Source organism: Arvicola amphibius, chromosome 1 (assembly GCF_903992535.2).
Source record: "Arvicola amphibius chromosome 1, mArvAmp1.2, whole genome shotgun sequence".
Taxonomy (NCBI): domain Eukaryota; kingdom Metazoa; phylum Chordata; class Mammalia; order Rodentia; family Cricetidae; genus Arvicola; species Arvicola amphibius.
Window position 1 is genome coordinate 65588013 of NC_052047.1, and position 22727 is coordinate 65610739.

The 22727-nt window shown below is 46.8% G+C and overlaps 1 protein-coding gene across 1 annotated transcript in view; it reads right to left on the minus strand.

Annotated features, from left to right (window-relative positions):
• Positions 1–5660: 5660 nt before the first annotated feature.
• Cfap99 (cilia and flagella associated protein 99) overlaps positions 5661–22727 on the minus strand; it is a 36110-nt gene continuing 19043 nt past the window's right edge. Inside the window, exons 8-15 of the mRNA XM_038318578.1 lie at positions 22617–22703; positions 22306–22394; positions 18899–19103; positions 9921–10062; positions 9552–9703; positions 7625–7830; positions 5910–6072; positions 5661–5777 (exon numbers count right to left, since the gene is read on the minus strand). Of these exons, the coding sequence (XP_038174506.1) occupies positions 5661–5777; positions 5910–6072; positions 7625–7830; positions 9552–9703; positions 9921–10062; positions 18899–19103; positions 22306–22394; positions 22617–22703 (1161 nt within the window). The remainder of the gene's footprint in view (positions 5778–5909; positions 6073–7624; positions 7831–9551; positions 9704–9920; positions 10063–18898; positions 19104–22305; positions 22395–22616; positions 22704–22727) is intronic.

Below are 22727 nucleotides of genomic sequence, written 5' to 3' on the forward strand. Positions count from 1 at the left end.
GTGCAAGGGACCTTCTCTCCTCTGCCCACACCACCATATGGCAGATGAGAGGCAGGACCAGATCTCTCATGCTAATACTTGTTCTCTGGGATGGCACACCCACACCCCATCAGCAGGGTCAGCTCTACCATGTTGCCTAGGTGAGGTTCAGGGCCTGCTCTCTTCCAAGCTGGGTCTCACTATGTAGCCTGGAACTCCATTTGTAGATCATGCTGGCCTCAAACTTCATAGAGATCTGCTTGCATTTGCCTCCAAGTGCTGGGATTAAAGACATGTGCCACACGAGCTGCCTATATTTTTTTAAAAGTTTTATCACATTTATTGTGTATATGTACATGTACTTACTACAGAGCACATGTAGCAATCAGAGGGCAACTTGTGTGAGCCACTTCTCTCCTGAAAGGATCCCGAGGATCGAACTCAATTCACCAGGCTTAGTGGCAAGCACCTTTACCTCCTGAGTCATCTGCCAGCTCTTGTTTGATTTTGAGACAGTCTCTCTCTCTCTCTCTCTCTCTCTCTCTCTCTCTCTCTCTCTCTCTCTCTCTCTCTCTCTCTCTCATGGAGTTCACTATGTAGTCCAGGTCAGATTGAAACTTACCCACCCAAATGTTGAGATTATAGTGTGTGCACTGTGCCTGGCTTTTTGTAAATTTAATATGCTGAAGACATAGTAGTAAAAGCCAAACACAAATACCACTTCATGCTCAGAAACTTCCCTCAAGTTTTCTCTGAACATCATTTGACAATGAACTTGCTGCCTCACACAACAATGTCTCCTTCGGGCTTTAAACATCAGCTTGGAGAGAACCAAGATCAGCTTGGAGAGGACCAGATATCAGTGCTCCAATAGGTCCACACATGGGAACCAGCCGCCTATGATCTCTTAGGCTTCACACCAGCTACAGAGGGACTTATCTGCCTTGCCCTGTTAAGAAGAGTCTTCTGTATGCAGGCAGGTCATCTCCAGAAGAGTTGTAATCAAGAAAGGTCCAGAAAGAGCATTCATGGCACCTCGTGGGCCCTAGGTAGATCTCTGGTTGACCAGCTACCTTTGTTAAAGGATCCAGATAGGGAATGGAAAGCAGGGGTCTCCAATATGAAGGCTCTGGATGGAAGGGGCATTATTTAGGTTTTTACTTTTGAACAAATCATCCCAAATATCTCAAATCTCCATATCCTAAACAAGATATGTTTATTGTTACTCAAGAATCTGTAAGAGGAGGAAGGTGCTGGCTCTGGCTGTCCCTACTGCTGCAAACTATTGGTTGCAGGATGGTCTAGGGTAGCCTGTTGGGGATAGCTGGCATGTCTCTACATGGAGCCATCTCCAGGCCACCCAATCATGTTCGCATGAGGCCAGGCAGACTTCTGAGAGAGCAAGCATGATCTCGAGGCCACTTGATGACTCACTCTAAACGGGCACACTGCCACTTCTGTATGTATTAGACACAGAAAGTTAGGTGGCCAGGCATGGTAAAGATGCTGAGGGGATAAACTGAAGGGAACCCTGGCCAGTTTGAGCGTCGTGGTGAGCATGGCTCTGGCAGGTCTGGTCCCCTCCCCCATTCCCTCTGCCTTGCTAAAAAAAACACTAGATTTTATTCCTAAAGCTAGCCACCAAGGTCTATTCCTTTATTTGGCCACTTCCTCCTCCTGAGGCTGACTACCAAGGTCCAGCTCTCAAAGTATTGAAGTGCAGCAATCAAAAGCCCCCTTTGGCTCACCAAGTTAACATGCCCAATTAAAATTAAACACCTCATCCTAACATGGGGCTTCCCCTTGTATCTTTATAAACTGTCATTTTACTATGTGCGATATCTGTCTCCCTTCTATCTATCCTTTGTCCTCCCTGTAGGGTAAAAGGGCCACCCAAAGAAACCCACCCTGGTTCTGAAACCAGAGCCAGTAAAAGAAACCCACCCTGGTACTGAAAACAGAGCCAATGAAAGAAATGCTTTAGCCCCAAACCAAGACCCAAAGAAATGAATGCACCCTGACTCTGAAACCAGTGCCAAAGAAACATACTTTGTCCCTAGAATCAGAGTCAGTGAAACAAGTATCCCCTGACCCCAAAACTAGAGCCAAAAAGCTTAAAACGGCCAGTGAAAGAAACACAGTTTGGCTCTGAGATCAGCCATCTCTGCCCCAGACAAACTAAACTGACCAATCCCTGATCAGGGAAACAACAACAACAAAACGAACCAAACCCTCTTCTCCCTAGGAAAACTCCACCTCTAAGAAGCCCTATATGAGCCCATTGCCTGTTCAGGTTCTGGCTGCTCTTCTTCCACCCTGGTAGAGGCAGCCACTCTCCTGGATTCTTCCCTCCCAATAAATCTCTTGAACAAGGTTTGGGTGAAGATCTTTCGCTGGAGCAGAGAGTGATAAGAGCCTGATGTAACACTTTTGCTAGGGAAGCCTTCCCCTAGCAGAGCAGAGTTGCTACATTCAGGAGCACCAGAGCCAAGCTGTAACAACTTCGCTGGGAAGCCCTCTCCTGCTGGAGCAGAGCTGTCACATTGGGGAAATCTCTAGAGCAGAGCTCTAAGCTGCTACCCTTACTGTGGCCTAGCTATTCCCTGGCTCCTGACTGCCAGGATCCCTTTCCTTCTGAGCTGTGACACCTCCATTCCCCCAGGACAAATGCCTCTCTGATCCCTCCCCCTTGTTCCCTTCTATTTAGTCGGGGGGGGGGGGGGCCTTCATCCCAGCCCCTGGCATCCATTTTGGGAATGCTGGGCAGAAAACTCCATTCCAAGCTCCCAGCCCTGGGAATTGCCTCAGTCCAAACTCCACCTCCAAGAAAGCCCGCCAAACGCTGACCCCTCCCCAGGGAAGGTCAAGACCACTCCCACAGGCTATTTAAACTGCCCCCCAGAGAATAAACAGGTGGTCTCCCCTTTTTCCTCTCAGGTGGTCCTTTTGGCTTTCCTTCCCCCCCCCCCCCCCCCCCGTTTTCCCGGGACCACCTGAAAGCACAGGCACCCAATTAAACCTGGGTATCTTTTAATTTGGTTTGATTTGGTCTGATTGGGATTATTTGCATTGGCAGAGAGGTTTGTTGGCAAGAAAATATGTAACACCTTCCCTGTCTCCCTCATCCTCTATCTCCTGTCTTTGTCTCTTATCTCCTTCCTTCTGTTCCTCTGAGGCAGATAAATCTCCTTTCTAATGAGAACCTGGTCTTGGAGATCCTGAGCAGACTTTCCCTTTCATAAACTACCTGTTTTATTTTTGTTTTTTCTTAATGGGGGTGTGTATGTCAGGAGAAGTCACATGTGCCACGGAGCATGTGTAGACAAGGGGGTGTGTGTATGTCAGGAGAGGTCACATGTGCCATGGAGCATGTGTAGACAAGAGGGTGTTTGTGTATGTCAGGAGAGGTCACATGTGCCATGGAGCATGTGTAGACAAGAGGGTGTTTGTGTATGTCAGGAGAGGTCACATGTGCCATGGAGCATGTGTAGACAAGAGGGTGTTTGTGTATGTCAGGAGAGGTCACATGTGCCACGGAGCATGTGGAGACAAGGGTGTGTGTGTGTGTATGTGTGTGTCAGGAGAGTCACATGTGCCATGGAGCATGTGTAGACAAAGGTGTGTGTGTGTGTCAGGAGAGGTCACATGTGCCATGGAGCATGTATAGACAATCATAGGATAACTTTGTGGAGTTGTTTCTCTCCTTCCATCTTCACATGGGTTCCAGAGATTGATCTCAGGTTGCCAGATTTGCACAGCAAGCACCTTAACACACTGAGCCACCCTGCTTGTTCTCTACTTTTTTTAATGCAGGTATTGCTGTGTAGCCAGACTGGCCTGCTACCTACTACATTGCTCATGCATTGAGTAATTACATGAGTAAATTACCAGACCCAGCAAGACCAGAGCTATAAAGCTGCGAGAAAATGGATAATGATAGAGGCTAACATTTGGCCTTAGTTTTACCACACAAGTACTCGTTTGCCACAGCATTAAGAGATACTCTCAAGCCTGCTCTCTCGCTCGGGCTTATGGAGCCAACACCCGGGTACTCCTGAGCTATCTACTCTGAAAGACAAGACAAGGAAGAGGGACCTTGCTTCCAAGCAGCACTATCTCCAGGAGCACCCAGTTTGTTGGGCTATCCCGAAGCTATCCTAAAGGGAAAGGTGATGCCCTGCTGCCTTGCCACAGTGTTTCCTTCAAGCCACCGTGCACATTTCCTCCCCTGCAGAGCTAGACCAACAAGGGCAGTTTCAACCTAGAACAGTGACAATGGACAGCTCCCTGTTGTCGGGAACTGTTAAGCATCCTGGAGACAGAGCATCCATGTCTAGCACATCCTAAATCCACCCTGCCTTTCGTTGGCTTGAAGTCACCGCCATAGTCCCTCCATTTTATCCCCTCCCCCCTTCGGATTTTTGAGACAGGGTTTCTCTGGCTGTTCTGGAACTTGCTCTGCAGACCCAGGCTGGCCCTGAACTCACAGAGACCCGCCTGCATTTGCCTCCCCAGTACTGGGATTAAAGGCGTGTACCACCACCACTCAGCTAGTACCTCTATTTTAAATGAGTTTGAATCACACAAAACCGGTAAGAAATGTGATTTTTATTTAAGTAAAATTGAATCTGCCCCCAATTCTAATTCAATAGAAAGATGGGGATTCTTTTCTCTCCACAGCCCCCACCCAGGATTGTAAAGATCTTTGGAATTCTTTTTGTTCTCAATACTGAGGTAGGACTCCTGTCAGTGCTAAAAGACTTTCTTGTCTGAAAGCACCCTGGAGTACAGCCTCACCGTGACCTGAGGGGCCATCTTCTCTGCAGGCCTAAGGAGGACGTCCAGGGGGTGGTCTCTTTCTTTTGAACATCCACCCATCTAGCCGTTTCTCCTTGCCTATTCCCTCCCAATGACTTGTCATCATCTTCTTCCTATGAACCAAACATCACAATATAACTTTATTTTTCAGGCTAAGTTTCACCAGCAGGCATTCATTCCATGCACCTATTATTAAAGTCTGGCTTTCCCAGTACGGAGAAGCACGGAGGCTAGGATTTAGAACACAGCTCATCTGCATGCTACTTGCCCTGTTGAACAGTGTCCCCAAGGGCTCTAGTTTTGTTGGACTCGAGCTCTTGATGATGCTGGAGAGAGGACCCTGAAAGGCACCTGCAATTGGCTCTGAGGTTGGCTTTCAGGCCAGGGTCCTCTTTGAGCACAGGCGGCCTTATTAGCTGAATAGGACTGGGCGATAGTTGCTGTATGCAGCGATCCATCGCTCAGATGATCCACATGAGGTACGAGAAGGGCCAGATCATAGCAGGTGTTCAAGAACCGGGTCTCACTCTCAATCCCACGCTGCTGTGGGGTTCTCAGGGATATCTACTGGCTCCAAGTGGAGAGTGGAGCTCCCAGCCCCACGAAGAGCCTTGCTGGGCATAAGGAAGGACTAGCTAGGCTTAGCTTATAAAAACGTGGGTAGCCAGCTGCAGTCCAGAGCAAGAGTAGTTGTTTAGCGTTTCTGGTTCGCCACTGCACCTTGTCTTTTCTGGGTCAACCGCCCAGGAACAGGCTGGAGTTCAGGAGAGGCTGGGCATTGTGGCTGGGGTTCAGGAAAAGGGCGGGGGTGGGGACGCAGGTCAACGGCCATGCGCGGTGTTTGCGCAGGGCCGCCGAGCTGCTCAGGCAGCCTCCAGGTGGTGGGTAGGCTGGCAGGTGCGGTCTGCCTCCTGCTTTGCCCGCAGCCTGCGTTCGCGACTCCGGTACAGCTCCAGCCAGTGCTGCGCCTCTGTCTGAGCCTGGAAGCGGGCGGGGCGATTGAGGAGGCATTGGGTCCCACACGCAAGCGCACACATATCAGCTTCCTTATGCCCTAACAGCCCCCTACCTCTCAGGCCCAAAAGGTTGCCCTCGCTTCCGTCCCAACTCACCGGCAACTGGGGGCGCCCGACCCTGGGTGGTGGCACGTGCAGCTGCGCTGTCTGCCTACGACGCTCAGCTGCTCTCTCCTCCATTCTGCGCTGCAGCTCCAACACGCGCTCATCCTGAGAGGGTGTCCCCAGGCTTGCCGCCTGGGCCTTCTTTTCCTCCCACCTGGACCACGACAGCACTAGCTTAGAAACTGGCTGGGTGACACCCAGGAGGTTTTTCGTGGGATCCTGCCAGCATCCCTACACTTTTAATCTTTTAACGTTTTCATTTTTTTTTTTCATTCTAACATAGAATTGGTGTAAAATGCAAAAACTCCCTTTGCCTCACAGTGCCTTTGGCACTCTCATGATCCCCAGGTGACAGCATTTCTGCACATCTCTTTTTGTTTGTTTGTTTGTTTTTGTTTTTTGAGACAGGGTTTTTCCTGTAGCTCTGGAGCCTGTCCTGGAACTTTCTCTGTAGACCAGGCTGCCCTCAAACTCACAAAGATCTTCCTGTCTCTGCCTCCTGAGTGCTGGGATTAAAGACATGAGCCACCACCACCGGGCTATATCCCCTTCTTAATATGGTCCACCTCTCCTGTCCAATTGGAGCTCTTGCTGCCTGCAGCTTTGATTAAAGTATACATCACAACAAGGGGCATGAGCACATACTCTCCTTGCTTTAGGGCTCTTGCCCAACTGTCCTGGCCCTGTTCCCCTACAAAACTTCTTTCATTAAATTCCTTCAAGAAAGGCTGGCTGCAGGAATAGGAGTGGGGTCCAAGAACATTGTTACCAGAGTTAAATCTTGAGAGGTACTCCGACATCAAGTAGTACATTTGGGGTCTGTGAGGATGAGGCCTGCAGTTGGGAAGTGGTGGGTTTCCCGAGATGTGTGTCACTCTGTAATTGTGGCCAGTCAGTCCTTTCTAAGCAGGCGGCAGTGGCATGGCTTCCTCCGCATTGCAGCCACAGCAGCAGTTGCTCAGAGGACCAAGAATGATGTATTCTCTTCCACTGGCAATGAATTAGGGTCCTTCCTCTGTTCATCCCTTCCCAGTCCCATGAAGGTATTTTCTCTAGAGACCAGTGTGTTCTGTTGTAATAGGCCACCACCTCTCCTGGAGCAGTTGTGACTATGTGACCAACCTGGCTGCCATTGGACACTGGCCTGGATAAAGATGTTCTCAAACAAGTAAAAGATGTGTGCATATATGCACAAACAACTATGTGTGACCTAGATACTGGCTTACAAAGAAAAACAGCAAACGGTATTTTAAGAGTCTAGTCTTAGCTGTCTTGAGACACTTGGAGAAGTGAATGCAGATAGTATATTTAAATGATGTTGAGAATTCTGGTTAGTTTTGCTAGTTGTGTCATGGTGTTGTGTTTTTTAAAAGAAAATACACACTGCAGTGATGAGGAGTGAAGTATATGGTGTCTGCAACTATTTCTGAGTGGCGTTGATAACTGATAAACAGCTAGCTAGGTAAGCACTGGCTCAAAGGCCCTTGTGACATTGACACATTGCATGTTGAGTGTTATGGGCATCAAAGCCATTGCCACAGAACTGATGATTCTCCCATAAAATAAAAATGGTCAGAATTACTGGAAAGAATTGTCTGGCAGGGACTGCTGGTGTGGCAAGGATACCCACCGAGGAAGCAACCTTGCCACACTCCTTTGGTCCTTCTTACACATGGAGACGACCTTTTAGGAGCCATGATACTCACCTGCAGGCTGCAGTTCTGCCCATGGCTGCGCGGCACAATGAGATTTGCTCCACTGTGTTCTGTAGCTTTTGGCTTTTGGCTCGCTTGCCCTGAATGATTTGATCTCGCTTTTCCTCCTGCTCTCGTTTCTGGGCTTCTTTAAGCAGGGCCAGTCTTTCTCGAAGTTCCACAACAGACATCTCGCCTTCCAGACCATATCCTGGGATCTTCCAATCAACAGGGGAAGAAAGCAACTGTAAAGCCAGTCATCCCTCAACTAAGAAGACCTTTCCTCTGCTTCAATCTGCCTGTGTACTGCCCATCAGCAGCTCCAGCCTGGAGCCCTGCAATGGAGCTGAACTTTTCAGCTGGATGCCCTTACCCCGGGGCTACGTGAGACCTAGCTGTCAACTGCAAAAGCCTCCCAGTTCTGCCCCCTTGCTCTTGTGAACCTGGTTCTCCTCTGCTTTCTCATACAGGCTGCTTCCCCCATTCCCCCTTAGCCCTTGACTTTCTCAGGCTCTGGACTTTTAAGCACTTGGGATGCTCCTTATTCTCTTTTTCATCTTGGGTCTGGAGAGTCCAGGGACCTCACCCTTGAACATGCAGCTCCCCAAATGGTTACCTCCATGTACTTTAGCTCTCTTCCCTTCAGAGCTCCAGCTCTGATGGGTAGTTCTTTCCTCCAAATAAAAACATGCCATCCTGCAGGTAAGAGGGAGGCTCCTAGGACTCAGGAAGCAAAGGAAACTTACAAGGCTCAGAAAGCTCAGAAAGTTACAGGATTTACAAGGCCTTGATGGCCATGACTGTATAACACTGATAGTTGCTGGAAAGAAAAAACTCGTGGGCAAGTGCTGAGCATCAATTTCCTCCAAAGGGAACCATCCAGTCCTGGGGGCGGGGAGGTTAAGGCTCAAGATACTCAAGGTCCTCTCTCCAGCTTTATTTACTTACTTATTTATTTATTTATTTATTTATTGACTGATAGATTGATTGCAGAAAAAGTGGGTGTTTATTTAGTGGGTTATGGAGGGGAAAGGGAAAGGGGAAAAGGGCATAAGGGGGTAGAGCAGAGAGAGGCAGAAAGAGAAAGAGAGCAGGGGAGAGGAGAGGAGAAAGCTACCTCTTTGAGAGAAAAAGGAGGAGCTCAGGCCCTCTCTCCAGCTTTATAAAATGAGTAAGCAACCACTGGGGAGGAGAATCTGACCAGGAGAGCTGTCGGAAGAGATTCTCGGGTCTGCCAAGTTGCCTGCAAATTGTACAGAGAGCTCTTGGGATGCAGCTTTCATGAGCTGTCATCTGTGCTGGGGTAGGCTTTTCAATGACACTACCGCTTCTGAGCCATCCCGGTGCCTGTAAGTAACACCTTGTGCACACTGCTGTTAGGAGCCCCAATAATCCATTGGTTCACCGGGTCGGACTTTGCTGCCTACTGTTACCTTGGTCTGTCCTGGGTTCCCTTCTTGTGGTAAGTAGATGTGTGTTGCATTTACCCAGGAAAAGGCTCTCATACAACAGCAGCCTGAGCTGCCTGCAGACATTACAGGGAACTACTGCGGTACAGCTCTTCTGAGTTGTCCCTTGCATTGCGGTGAACTTTTTGGTAAGCTCACCTTTGAGTCATCTATGCCTCCATAATTAGCCCTCCACCATGATCCTATTTATATGTAGCCTCAATAAACTCACTGGTTCACTAGTTTAGATTAGAGTGGAATTGTTTTTTTTGGTCTGTGGTTGGCACCGTATCTAGGATAGAGGAAAGGTCACAGAAGAAACTGTCTTGCTGTAGCACATACCTTAAGCTGAATCTATCCACAGCTGGCGGTAACCAAGAAACTAGAGAATTGTGGGTAGGACCACCTTGGGCCTTGACGGGAATTCTGTACGTGATGTACCACACAAGGAAGTACCCTGAAGCTGAAGCATCCACAGGCCACAGTCTCACCTGGGTCAGGTCCACCAGCTTGCCCTTGCGTGTGGGCTGTGTCTCCAGCGCACGCAGCTGGGCAATGAGCTCACAGCGCTGCCTCTGTTCCTCTTTTGCTGCCTCCAAGCTACGCTGCAGCAACTCCCGGTTCTCTTCCATCACCTCCTGAACTTGGAAACCAAGAGGGGTCCTGATGAGGACAGTGAATGGTCTGGCGGACAATGAACAGGGGCCATGTTCCCCAGAGGTGTCTTTGTCAGACCGTGGCACCTGCTCAGTCCTGCCCACCCTCCAGAGGCACCAACCCTCACTGAAGAGCTTGTTTGGTCATTGAGAAGGATGTAAGGGAACGGGGCAGGCCTTGTGGCACCTGATTCCCTCTGGTACCTATCTGCTGCCGGCCCTTCACAAGCTTCATTTGGGCCACCTTGACATTCTTCTGGGCCTCGTTGACCTGCTCCACCAGCTCTTTCATGGACTTCTCCTCTTGGAGGCGCCGCTCAGCACACTGCAGCATTAGCTTAGCTGTCTGCTCAGACAGAGGACCCGAAACACTGAGAACTGGACTGGACTGGGTCCTCCCTTTAATCCTGTCCCAGCCTACATCAGAAGTGTGGGGGGCACCCAGCCAGCTCTGCCCTGAGTTCACCCCAGAGCCATCAGTTCCTGAAGAGCCTTAGCCCTTTGAAGTTGGGCCTACTGGAAAAGTTCCACCCCGTGTTCTCCTTCCTTCTTCCCAGGTTCGTCCTGGGGTTGATTTTCAGTATTTGGTTATAGCAGCTCTAGATCCTGAGGAAGAAATATGCTCACAATGGAGGGAACCTGGTGGGGAGGGTCCAGTAAGGAGGCACATGTGATTAAGGTACGTGTGGTGGTGCATACCTTTAATCTCAGCATGCAGGAGGCAGAGGCAAAAAAGAAAAAATTGCAAGTGCCTGGGTTTGATCTCCAAAACCAAAAGAAGTGTGTGTGTGGGGGGGGGGGGGAAGGAGAGTGTTTTGTTTTTAGACAGTGTCTTATGTAACCTAGGCTGGCCTGGAACTTGCTTTGTAACATGGGATGACTTTGAACTCCTCCTGATCTTCCTAGTTCTGCATAGGAGTGCTAAAATTACAGGCATGTCCCACCCCACCCCACTCCTTTTGTTTTTTTCTTTTGGCAGCCCAAGCTTGCCTCAAACTCACTGTGTAGCCTTCGCTGACATCAAACTCAATCTTCCTGCCCTCTCCTCCTAAGTGCTGGGATTATAGGCATTTGCCCATATGCCAGGCTTCCAAAATAGTTTTTCTTCTTTGGTTTTTTTTTTTTTTTTTTTTTTTGAGACAGGGTTTCTCTGTGTAGCCCTGGCTGTCCTAGAACTCCAGACCAGGCTGGCCTCAAACTCAGAAATCCACCTGCCTCTCCCTCCTGAGTACTAAATGACAGGGGTGTACAAGCTACTATGCCTGTATCAAGTAAGCAAGCAAGAAAAAACAAAGAAAGATGTTGTTCTTGCACTGTGGGCCTCTTCCTAAACAGAGTTACAGGGAACCCAGGCTCGTCTTACATCATCTGGAACCAAGAGATAGAGGACCAGGCCTATGGTAAGTAAATAGATGAGAGCTTCTTGCTGGAAGCAAGGAAAGTCAACTCTTAGCACCTAGAATCTGAAAGATGACACAGCTTTGCAGAAAAGCTACCAGCTGATGAGCAAGCCATGCAAATAGGAACTTAGAAGATGCTTTTCCTCAGTGCACTGACTTCACATGGGCTGCAGACACCTGACAAATAGCTAAAAGCAGGGGAAAGAACATGGCAGCTGTGCCTTCATTTTGTGTCTGTCTTCTTTACCCTCAAATTCTGGGTCTCATTTTTGCTCCATCTGGCACCTAGACATATTAGTTTTGTAGAGCTGTTAATTGCCCCACACCCCCCAATGACGAAAACATGAAGATAACAGTAATGGCTTCTAGATTTGCAGGGACAGCATAATCAACAACCTGTCAATCACCAATTTCTTTTTTCAGTTTACTTCTTATGTGCATGGGTGTTTTGCCAGCATGTATACTGCATGCATGCAATAGCCAAGGAGGCCAGAAAAGATTGTCAAGATCCCCTGGGACTGGAGTTTCAGGTGGTTATAAGCCACCATCAAACATAGGAATCAAATATAGCTCCTCTGGAAGAGCAGCCCTTGTTCTTAGCCACCGAGTCACCTCTCCAGGAGCAACCACCAGCTTTACAACATGTAGACATGGGCACAGCAATTGAGAAAGAAGCCTCCAATCATTGTTCTAAACCCCTGAGCAGATCAGCTCCATCCTACATTCATCTTGGCTTCCAAAACAATAGATCTAATAGTCTGTTGCAGCTCTGTGGGCCAGGCCTGCCTAGTCTGGGACTCTAATAACAGATATATAGACTTGCCATGTTGTAGGGTAACAGCTGGGCCTCCCTAAGCTTCAGTTTCACTTAACTTTTTTTAAAAGTTTTTTTTATTACTGTTTGTTTTTGTTTCTTTTTCCTAGCTATGCCACTTCTTCAGTTGCACTGGGCACAATAGCATGGCAAGGGCTCAAGAAAGTGGGTCACTATCAGTGACAGTACAGGCTTCAGCACAGTATTGGGGTCAGCAGAGAGGGGAATGAGTGAGCTGGGTGGTGATGGTGCACGCCTTTAATTCCAGCACTTGGGAGGCAGAGGCAGGTAGATCTCTGTGAGTTGGAGGTCAGCCTGGTCTACAGAGTGAGTTTAAGGACAGCTAGAGCTGTTACACAGAGAAACCTTGTCTCAAAAAGCAAAAAAGAAAGAAAGAAAGAAAACAAAACAAAACAAAACAAAAAACTCACAACTAGAGCCCCCCCCACACACACACAAAGAAAGAAAGAAAAGAAAAGAAAAAGAAAAAGAAAAAGAAGAAAAGGGACTGAGGTTGGGGGTAGCAGGTGGGCACAGGGTTTTGGTGAGACATAAGTGCCAGATCCACAGAAAGACTGGCATCACCAGGAAGTGAGTGCCAGAGCAGACAGCTGACTGGGTCTAGAGTCAGACACTTGACTGCTTCCTGTGTTCTGCCTGGTGTTGCTGAGGGACAAGAGGCAATGAACACATCCTTGGTCCAGCTCTTGAGTTCCAGTTCTCCTTCCCACAAGACAGCTCCCAAAGAAGGGCTGTTCTCCACTATGACACCAAGCAGGAGCTCCGAGTTACTTGCACGGGAGAACTTCAGAACTAACCCAGAGCTGGGGGTGCAGCTCAGTGATAAGGTGCTTGTCCTGTGTGTGTTTGGCGGGGGAGTTGGATTTAATTCTGTACGCTACAAGAAGAAAACAGCCCACAAAATGCTAGATGGCCTTTGTGATGGGAGCCAAGTGGAAAAGCACGGAAGAGCTTGCCAAGCTCCGTCAGACTGAATGAAGACTTTGGGGAAAATGTACTCAAAGAACGGTCCCCATGGCAACCGGCATGTGAAATGTTTCTCACTAGTGGGTTCAGTGCTGAGACCAGAACAACTACCCTACATTGGTCCTGCTGTGATTTGGGGGGGGGGGAGAGGTAAAAGCAAGTTTTATTCAGTTTAGCTTATTATTTGTGTGGTTTGCCAAATTATTTTAAAAAGGGCATGAATTTAGTTAAGAGAAGAAAATATAACCAGTAATCTAGTTGGTGTTAGAATGAAATTAAAAATACCACCATTGCTGGAGATATAGCTTAGAGCACTTGCCTATCCTGCAGAGGGTCCTAGATTCAAATACCAGTATGAACACATGCATCCATCTGTCTACCTGTTCACACACACATGCATACACACATACAAACACACATTAAAAAGATTATTGTTACGCCCATTATTTTAAACATATCTTTTTCATACGTGTTGACAGAATTCCTAATATTGGTCACTGTGGGAAAAAAAAAAAACAAAGCTAGAACTCAATATTGGCCTCCATGGTGAGGCACAGGGGCTTGGTGGAGAATAGTCAGGCCATTTCTTTCAACTCAGTGTCTCCCTGTGTAGCCCAGGCTGACCTCAAAATCCCAACCTTCCTGCCTAAGCCTCCTATGAGGTGAGGTTCTAGCTTCCTGTGTGAGATTGTCACCTCAAGAGCCAAAATAATTCCTTCCTCCTTTACGTTTCTTCTGCCAGATACTTGGGCACAGTAACAAAAAAAGTAATGAACACAGGTGACTTCAACAGCAAAGCCGAGGGTCCAAAGAAGACAGAACAACAGGGCTGGTCCAGTTAGAACCATGGAAGGAAAGTAGACAGAAAAACCTTCAGCGAGCATCAGGAACCTGAAGGTGCTATAACAAAAGCCCTAACATTTGTATCATTGCTCCCAAGAGAGAACAAGCAGGACAGAGCTAAAAGGAAAGTGGCTAAGATTGCTCAAACATGCCAAGATAAGTCACAGTCAAACTTCTGAAAACCAAAGACAAGAAAACACGTGAAAAGCCGGGCGGTGGTGGCGCACGCCTTTAATCCCAGCACTCGGAGAGGCAGAGGCAGGTGGATCTCTTTGAGTTCAAGGCCAGCCTGGTCTACAAGAGCTAGTTCCAGGACAGGCACCAAAGCTACAAAGAAACCCTGTTTCGAAAATAAAAAAAAAAAAGAAAGAAAAGAAAATATCACGAAGCCTCCAAAGGGGGATTTATGCCTGGTTTGTGGCAGAAAAATTGAATGCCCCCCCCCAAACCAGAGGAAGCCGAACAATATTTTTCAGGCACTAAGAAAAAGTCAAAGGACTCACCCTGAAACAGTGGTGCAATAGTCTATTAATTTTTTTTTTTTTTTGGTTTGTCGAGACAGTGTTTCTCTGTAGCTTTGGAGCCTGTCCTGGAATTCACTCTGTAGACCAGGCTGGCCTTGAACTCACAGTGATCCACCTGCCTCTGCCTCCCAAGTGCTAGGATTAAAGGCGTGCGCTACCACCACCTGGCTATATTCTATTAATTCTTTTATTATTGTATGTGTTAATGATGCATGTGTCATAACGTGTGGAGGTCAGAGGACAACTTTGGGAGTCAGTTCTTTCTGTCCCCCATGGGATCCAGGAATTGAACTCACGTCATGTTTTCTCTGCATTTCCCACTGAGCCATCTTGACAGCCCATCTTATTTTGAGACAAGTTCTTGTGGCTAAGGTGGTTTCATATTTACTCTATAGCTGAGGATGACCTTGAATTCCTGTTCCTGTCACTCTTACTGTAATTACTGTAATTACAGTTGTGAACAACCACAGCTACTCTGTGTGTGTGTGTGTGTGTGTGAGTTTCTCACAGCTCATTTGAGCTGGCAAAATGACATCATTAGTAGACTATGGTAAATTATGTACTGTTATAATTTGGATTTTAAATGTCCACTAACCAGTCCACAAATTAAGGCTTACTCCCTAGCACACAACACTATTAGGAGCTGGTGGAACTAACGATATGAAGTTAGGCTATGGAGGACATGACCTTGAAAGGGGTTGTGGAACGCGAGCCTGGGCCTCCTTTTCTTTATCTTTGCATCCTACAGTTTAGTTCCATTACAAGCTTTACCCTGATGCACTGCCGCAGGCCTAAAATGGGGTCAACAAACCTTGTATTACAAACCGCAAAAATTTATGTCCAACAAAATCTTTTTTTCTTTTGAAGTTGATTTTCTAGGTATTTTGTTACAGTAATAGAAAGCTGTCTAATACATAATTATATAATATTTTGAACAACAATTTAAAAGAGCTGCAGAGGGCTTAGGTGTGATGACACTAGTCTTCAATCTCAGCAACTGAGAGGTAGAGGCAAGTGACTGTATGTGAGTTTGAGGTCAGCTTGGCCTACATAGAAAGTTCCAGGCTAGCCAGGGCTACAGTGAGTAAGTAGTTCATGGACACGAGTGGATAGCTGAAATTTACTGACCAACCAGTCTAGCCAAATTGATGAGTCTTGGTTTCAGCTAGAGACCTTGTCTTAACAAATAAGGCAGAGGGTCCATAAAAAAGCATAGTGGGTAATGGCATTAGCCTCTCTAGCCTAGCTGCCCGAGTTTGATCCCTGGGACTTAAGTAAAGGCAGATAGAGAGAACTGGCTCTGCAGACTTATCTTCTGCCATCCGCATGCATGTTGGGACAAATGCCCTCCCCAAAATAAATACAGAGAATCGAAAACCTAAAAAAATCAAACTGAGGAAAGACACTCAACATCGACCTCTGATCTCCATAAATGTGTACACACATGTACCTGCATACACATGTACTTACACTCATACTAATAAGTATATACACCACACACACCAAACACATGTACAAACAAGCAACAATATAAAAAATGCTGGGTGGTGGTGGCACACACTTTTAATCCCAACCCTGTAAGATTAAGACAAGCCTGGTCTACATAGTGAATTCCAGGATAGCCAGGGTTGTACAGAGAAACTTTGTCTTGAAAAGCAAAACCAAAACAACAACAAAAACCCAAAAGATGGAAATGCCTCATGCAAATATTAATCAAAGGAAAGAAGGACTTAATATCATTTGAAGTAGACAGCAGAGCAAGGAAAATTACCAGTGATAAAGATACAACATAGCATAATACTAACGACCCAACTCCACAGAGACAATTAAGCTACATATTTGCATGTACCAAGTAACAGAGCTGCGGAATATGGGAAGCAAAACCAAAATAGAAAAGGAGAATTTCACAGTTAATATTTGTAGACTTCAACCTCTTCTCAACAATGCACAGATCAACTTGACAGAATTAGCAAATGAATGGAACCAATAGTACTGTTAATCAGCAAGAAGTGATGGACTTCAGAGAACTACCGAGACCAAAGAGCACACCTTCTTCTCAAGTGCCCTCCATGGATGGAAGACACAGTAAGAGCACATCCTGGACAAAACTCAACAACTCAACATAGGGCATGGTGCCAAGAAGCCTGGTGGTCCCAAGTTTGGGTCCCAAGTTTGAGTCACAAGTCATAAGTCTGAGGCCAGATTGGCTTACTGACGAGATTCTGTTTCAAAACAAAAAAAGCAGCTGGGCAGTGGTGGCACACGCCTTTAATCCCAGCACTTGGGAGGCAGAGGCAAGTGCTTTGTGAGTTCGAGGCCAGCCTGGTCTATAAGATCTAGTTCCAGGACAGGCTCCAAAGCTTCAGAGAAAGCCCTATCTTGAAAAACAAAACAAACAAAATAATTATGTGATATATAAAAAAAGGTGCATTTACTGACCATAGCAGATTCCAATTAGAAAGTACTAACAAAGACACTGGAAAAAATTTACAAATGCTGGGAAACCAAACAACATTCTTTTAGTTTTATTTGTTTTTACTTTTTATTTATTTATTTGTTTTGAGATAGGGTTTCTCTGTGTGACAGCCCTAGCTGTCCTGGAACTAGCTCTTGTAGACCAGGTTAGCCTTAAACTTACAGAAATCCCCCTGCCTCTGCCTCCCAAGTGCTGGGATTAAAGCGTGTGCCACCACCACCCGGCTAAACAATACTTTTAAATAATTCACAGGGCAAGGAGGAAATCTAGAGAAATGGGGAGAAATACATCAACCTGCTATTTGAAGTTGAATACAACATGTCAGGATTGGAGGTACACAGATAAAGCCGTGAACAAGAGAAACCATCAAACACTAAGTCCTCACAGTAGATAAGCAGGATGTCTCACGTCAGCAACCTTTGTTCTCATCTCAAGAAGCTGGAAAAACAGTAAACAGAAAGCAAGGAGGGAGGGAGACAGAAGTGATGAAAACAGAGAAAACCAGTGAAACAAAAAGTAAATTGTTCAAAATAAATTAATAAATAAAGTAAATTGTTCATTTTTAACGATGTGATGGTTCTTCTTGGTTGTCAAGCTGACCGCCTCTGGAATTAACTAAAATTATCCACAGCTGGATATACCTGTGAGGAATTTTTCTGAGTTAAATCATCGAAATGGGAAGACCTACTTCTAATCTAGATCTTTTGAGGTGGAAGATCCACCTTTAACCCGAGCCACACCTTCTGTTTGCAGACGTGGTGGAAGGAAATTCTCTCCCTATGCCTGCCTTCACTCTTGCTAACAAGCCCATTCCTTCACTGGCGTTCATTAGAGCCTACTCTGGGATTCCAGCATATACTAAAGACCAGCTGAGACATCCAGCCTCATTAACTGAATGACTACTGGGTTCTTGGACTTTCTGTTGATAGACAATCATTGTTGGACTAGCTGGACCACAGCCTGGAAGACATTGTAATATACATATATTACACTATATATGTATATATATGTGTGTGCGTGTATGTGTGTATTTAGATACACATTCATTCTATAAGTTATGTTCCTCTAGAGAGCCCTGACTAATACAGACAAGATCTTAATATGTAGACCCAGCTAGAATTTTTTTAAATATGTTAGAAGAATATTACAAATTTGTAAACTTATAAATTTGACAACTTAGTGAAATGGACCAAGACTTCAAAATATACAACCTAGCACAAAAACTCAGTTAGCATGAAGAAATTGCTTCAAAAAGTTCTATAACTGTTAAGCATGAAAACATAGTTTTTTTCTTTTAGAGACAAAGTCTTACTCGCTAAACTGCACTTGAATTCGTATTAATCCTCCTGCCTCACCCTCATAAGTGTTGGACTGAGTGAGTATGAACCACCACATCCAGCTAAATGAAATGTCTCCCTTCTCTTGATTTATTTGTACTGGTTTTTCCTGCATAGTACTAGAGACTGAACCCAGGACTTGGCATATGGTAGCCAAGCACTCTACTACTGAGCTACATTTCTAGTGGAATGGAATTTGTAATTTAAAAACTCTCAAAAGAGAAACATTCTGCTGGGGGTTTAACTGGTAGCCGAGCATGTCCATTTCAGGCACAACCCTGGGTTCAGTTCCCAGCACCAAACAAAGCAGAACAAAGTAAATGAAGAAAGAAAAAGCAAATCCTACAATTGAATACAATCTGGGTGGCAGTGGTGCATGCCTTTAATCCCAACAGAGGTAGGTGGACCTTTTGAGTATAAGGCCAGGGCTACACAGAGAAACCCTGCATCCTAAATAAATAAATAAATAAATAAAATACAAACATTCACAAGGGAATCTACTCAACGAAGTAATGGAATGCCCTCCAAGGGTAGCCTTGAGCTTTGTTCTTAGTGGGACACATCCAAGGAGAGACAAAGCTGAAGTCTAGACCTGGGCGGCCTCTGGGAAGAAGCATCAGTACCGTCAGCACAGGTAACGTGAAACTCTCATGGACCCCTGGCTGTTAGGGTAGGGTAAAGAAACCATGTCTCCATGTAGGTCACTGTGGCTGGCAGGCTGTAGCCAACCACAGCATAGGTACTGATCTCTCTGCACAAGTCCCACTGTGTCCCTGGCCACTCCCACACAGAGTACATCACCTCCTCCTTCTTCTGGTTGGCTCTCTGCTTGTTTTCCTGCATGAGGTTCTGCCGGGCCAAGATGGCCTCCTCGTAGCTCAGTTTTCCTTGCAGCCGTCGGCACTCGCTTGCAGCTAGCTGCTCCTCCAGGTCCTTGGCCAGCATCTTCTTCTGCCACTCGAGGAATTCGGAGAAGTCCCCAGCCCCATCCACAAGCTTATCAACTCTAGGGGAAGGGAGACAGAGGTGCAGCTAGGATCCTCGTGATCAAGACCATTAGGCGGTCATAGGTCCTCTCAGGCGGGGACAGCCTCAAACAACATTCAGCCACATTGCTGGCCCACAATCACATTTGCCTGTCTCTCCCGTGTACCCACCGTAAACAGTCATCTCCTCACCCTCCCCCATCCACTCCTCTGTCCACTCTTACTCTCTCCCCGTCCATCCACCTAACAACCCTGTCCCCACTTGCTAGTTCATGTACTCCTCTCTCCAGTCAGCCACCCAAGGTCCCCACCATGGCCCATGGGTGGAGTCCTAGAAGCAAGGGTGGTCAAGGGGAAAGGACCAGGTATTAGCCAAGTCTTTCCCTACCCTGTTCTGTTTTCTCACTCACCGAGCAGGGATTATCTCTATAAAATGGAGCCACGAGCCTGACACAACCCTGCTTGCCTTCCCCCCACCACAGCAGGACCAGAGATTGCTCATGACACTGTGACATACACTTGGTCTTCATCCCCATTTCTTGCCATACGACTGGACACCTAAAACACTTGAGAATTTCCAAGTGTCTTTTTTTTTTTTTTTTTTTTTTGTACCTGGAGGGACAGCCGTGGGTGCTGGGAACCGAACTCTTATATTTTTGGTTGTGAGTCTAGCCTTTAAGGTTTGAACCAACCCTCCAGGCCCCAAGTGTCTTTTTTATGTAAATGAGGTAAGCACAGACTGGTGGTCTCTGGGCACCTCCAGCAGGGAGCAGAATTTGGAAGTTTCCGCTTCACCCTCAGCATTATCCAGGAAACTGGACAGGAGGGGAGGTAACTGTGCACACCAAAGATTTCATGAATCACACACCTGTCAAATCCCCATGCAACATAAAGGTCAGGGTTCACGTGAGTTTCTGGAAAACTGAGCAGGTGGAGGATCCTAGAGGCTGGTGATTGAGTGTGGTGTGAGGCTCTGAGCCTGGTTTCCTACTCTCTGTCCTGGCAGTTCTTCTCTGTGCCAAACTTTTTACAATGAATTGGTGTATGCAATTAAGCCTGTCTCCAGGTTCTTTGAGCTTCTGTAGCTAATTAATCAAATTGGGGAGGGATGCAAGAGAGATGGTTTAGTGTTTTTTTTTTTTTTCCTTTTTGGTTTTTTTCAAGATAGGGTTTCTCTGTGTATCCTTGGCTGTTCTGGAACTAGCTCTGTAGACCAGGCTGGTCTTGAACTCACAGAGATCCACCTATCTCTGCCTCTGGAGTGCTGGGCTTAAACCACTGCCTGGGTGAGGTGTTTAGCTTTTAACTTGCTGTTCTATCAGGAGGATTGAAGTACACATCCCAGCTCACAAGAGGAAGCTCATACTTATTTTATTAATTCTAGTTCCAGTGTATCTTCCGGCCTCCTCAAGCACCTACACACACATGTCCATACCTGCACAGAGATGTGCATCTTAAATGATAAAAAAAAAATAAGTCTTAAACATGAAAAAAGAAAGGGGTAATGAAACCCCAGATTATATATGTTTGGCTAGAAGCACAATTAAAACTGCCTGGGGAACTGAGGGTGCCGATTAGTGATAGGGGGTGTGTGTGGCATGCGCAAGGCCCCGGGTTTGATCCCCAGCATTGCAAGAACAAAATGAAGCATACAAACAAAAAAAACCTATTTGATGACTGCAATTGGCATCTCAGGGTAGACAGTCTTGAGGACAGAGCTCTTGCCTTGTGGCATTTGTGGCATCCAGGTAGATGGTGCCACAGCAGAAATGAATTAGAAGACACCCAGATGGTGTCTATTGCTATAGCGAGCTTACAGGTTGGTGAAGGCACATCTTATGTTCTGGTTTGAGAAAGGTGTGGAGTGAAAGCATGGAACTAACAGTAGGATTGAGTTGTGTGTTCTCTTGCTCTGAAAGAGCTGGAGTTCCTTGTTCTGTATAAATGAGAATGGACGGAGGGAGAGTCAGCCACTTGCTAGTTAGGTCTATACTAACACAGGGATTGATTCCAAGATTCCACGGGAAGGCTTGGGTGTTAGCGGCGAGGCATGGCCCAGGTAGGTGAAGGCATGAACTCTTGTGTAGCAGAACAAGGGAAATTCAATACTGTTTTACTATTATGAGAGGCTCAGGGCAAGAAACGGTAGTGACCTTCCCCAGTCACACCTCATCCTGGAGGGGAAAGGCGGTGTGAGCTGAGCCACTCCTACTTTTGGAACTGAACTAACAGAAGTCTGAAAGTCCTGAGAGGCTTTCATGACAGAACTGGAGAAGAGTAATAGAACAACATCTTCCGGGTCACACATCCTTCTCCTGTGAGGGATTTGTGTTCAAAGATGGGCAGTGGTCTGGGGAGCTGTCAGATCTGGACTTGGTCTTTGGTCTAAGTAGCTTTGAATGGGGTGGGTCACCAGAAAGACCAAGACAAAACCTGGATCCCAGTGCTGGGATCCAAGAGGGCACAGGGAAGACTGTTGAGCTGATTCCACGAGGCCAGCATTGTCACCAACCACACCTACCCCCGAGGACTCCACAACACGCAAATGCCAAGATTCATGTGAGCTTAGACAGTCCAGCAGATGGAGTCTCAGAGGGTGTGCACCTTGGTAGAGCAGGGTGACACCCACCAGTTCTCCTACAGGCTCTACGCATCTCTACAAACTAGTAGATTAAGTAAGTGTGCCCCTGAGTTCCCTGAGCTGTTATAGAAAGCTAATCAAACCCCAGGAGGGGATTAGAAACTTGATTTATATTCCAGAGGTCTAGGGAAAGCCAGCTAGGAACCGCAATTAGCACCTTCAGGGAGAGGTCTTGGGGTATAGCCCCAACCCCACGAGGTCTGGTGCTGTCTCCAGAGAGTGCTGAGCTGCTGTTCACTGTAAGTTTTGCTGACTTGTGGAGAGAAATGTGTTGCTGAGAACTTAGAAGAAACTGAAGTGAGTTTTGCTTGTTTATTTTGAGACAATGTCTTTCTGTAGCCCAAGCTGGCCTAAACTCTCCATCTTCCCACCTCAGCCTTCCAAGAGCTAAGATTAATATGTGGGCCACCATGCCTTGCCTGGCCCTGGCATTGCCTGTGTTTTCCTCAACGAATTCAGTGTCTCCCTCTCCTCTCTGCTGAGCAGCCTGATGGCGGGCTCTTATTCTAGGCTTTTTTTCTTGAGGCCAATACCCTTGAGGGTGGAAGGGAAGGAATTAGATAATGTCATCTGCCCCTCACCTCTGCAGTTCCTTCTCCACCTGCCGCTGGTATAAGGCCCCTTCTCGAAGGATGGTGGCTGTGTTCAGCTTGACCGGGAAGTTGTTAGGCTGCAGCAGAGGGGAGGAATGGATGGTAGGTGTCTCAAAAGCAAGTGTCCTGCTATCAGCCATCAAACCCTTCCAACTTGTCCCCTCCTAGGCTCTCTCTGCTTCAAGGGTGATGCCATCTGTGGGTCCCTTGCCTCCTCCAGCCCTCATTCTTAGAGCCTTACTTGAGTCAGGCACGTAGGAAGTCTGAAGGAGAAGTTTGATAGACCAGGAGGCCCTCACCTTGTAGAAGGTCAGATTTGGAGTCCTGGATATTCGGGGTGCAGGTTGATGCTGCTGCTGCTGCTGCTGCTGCTGCTTCTCCAAGTCCTGTAAATCAGGCAGAGGTAGTCC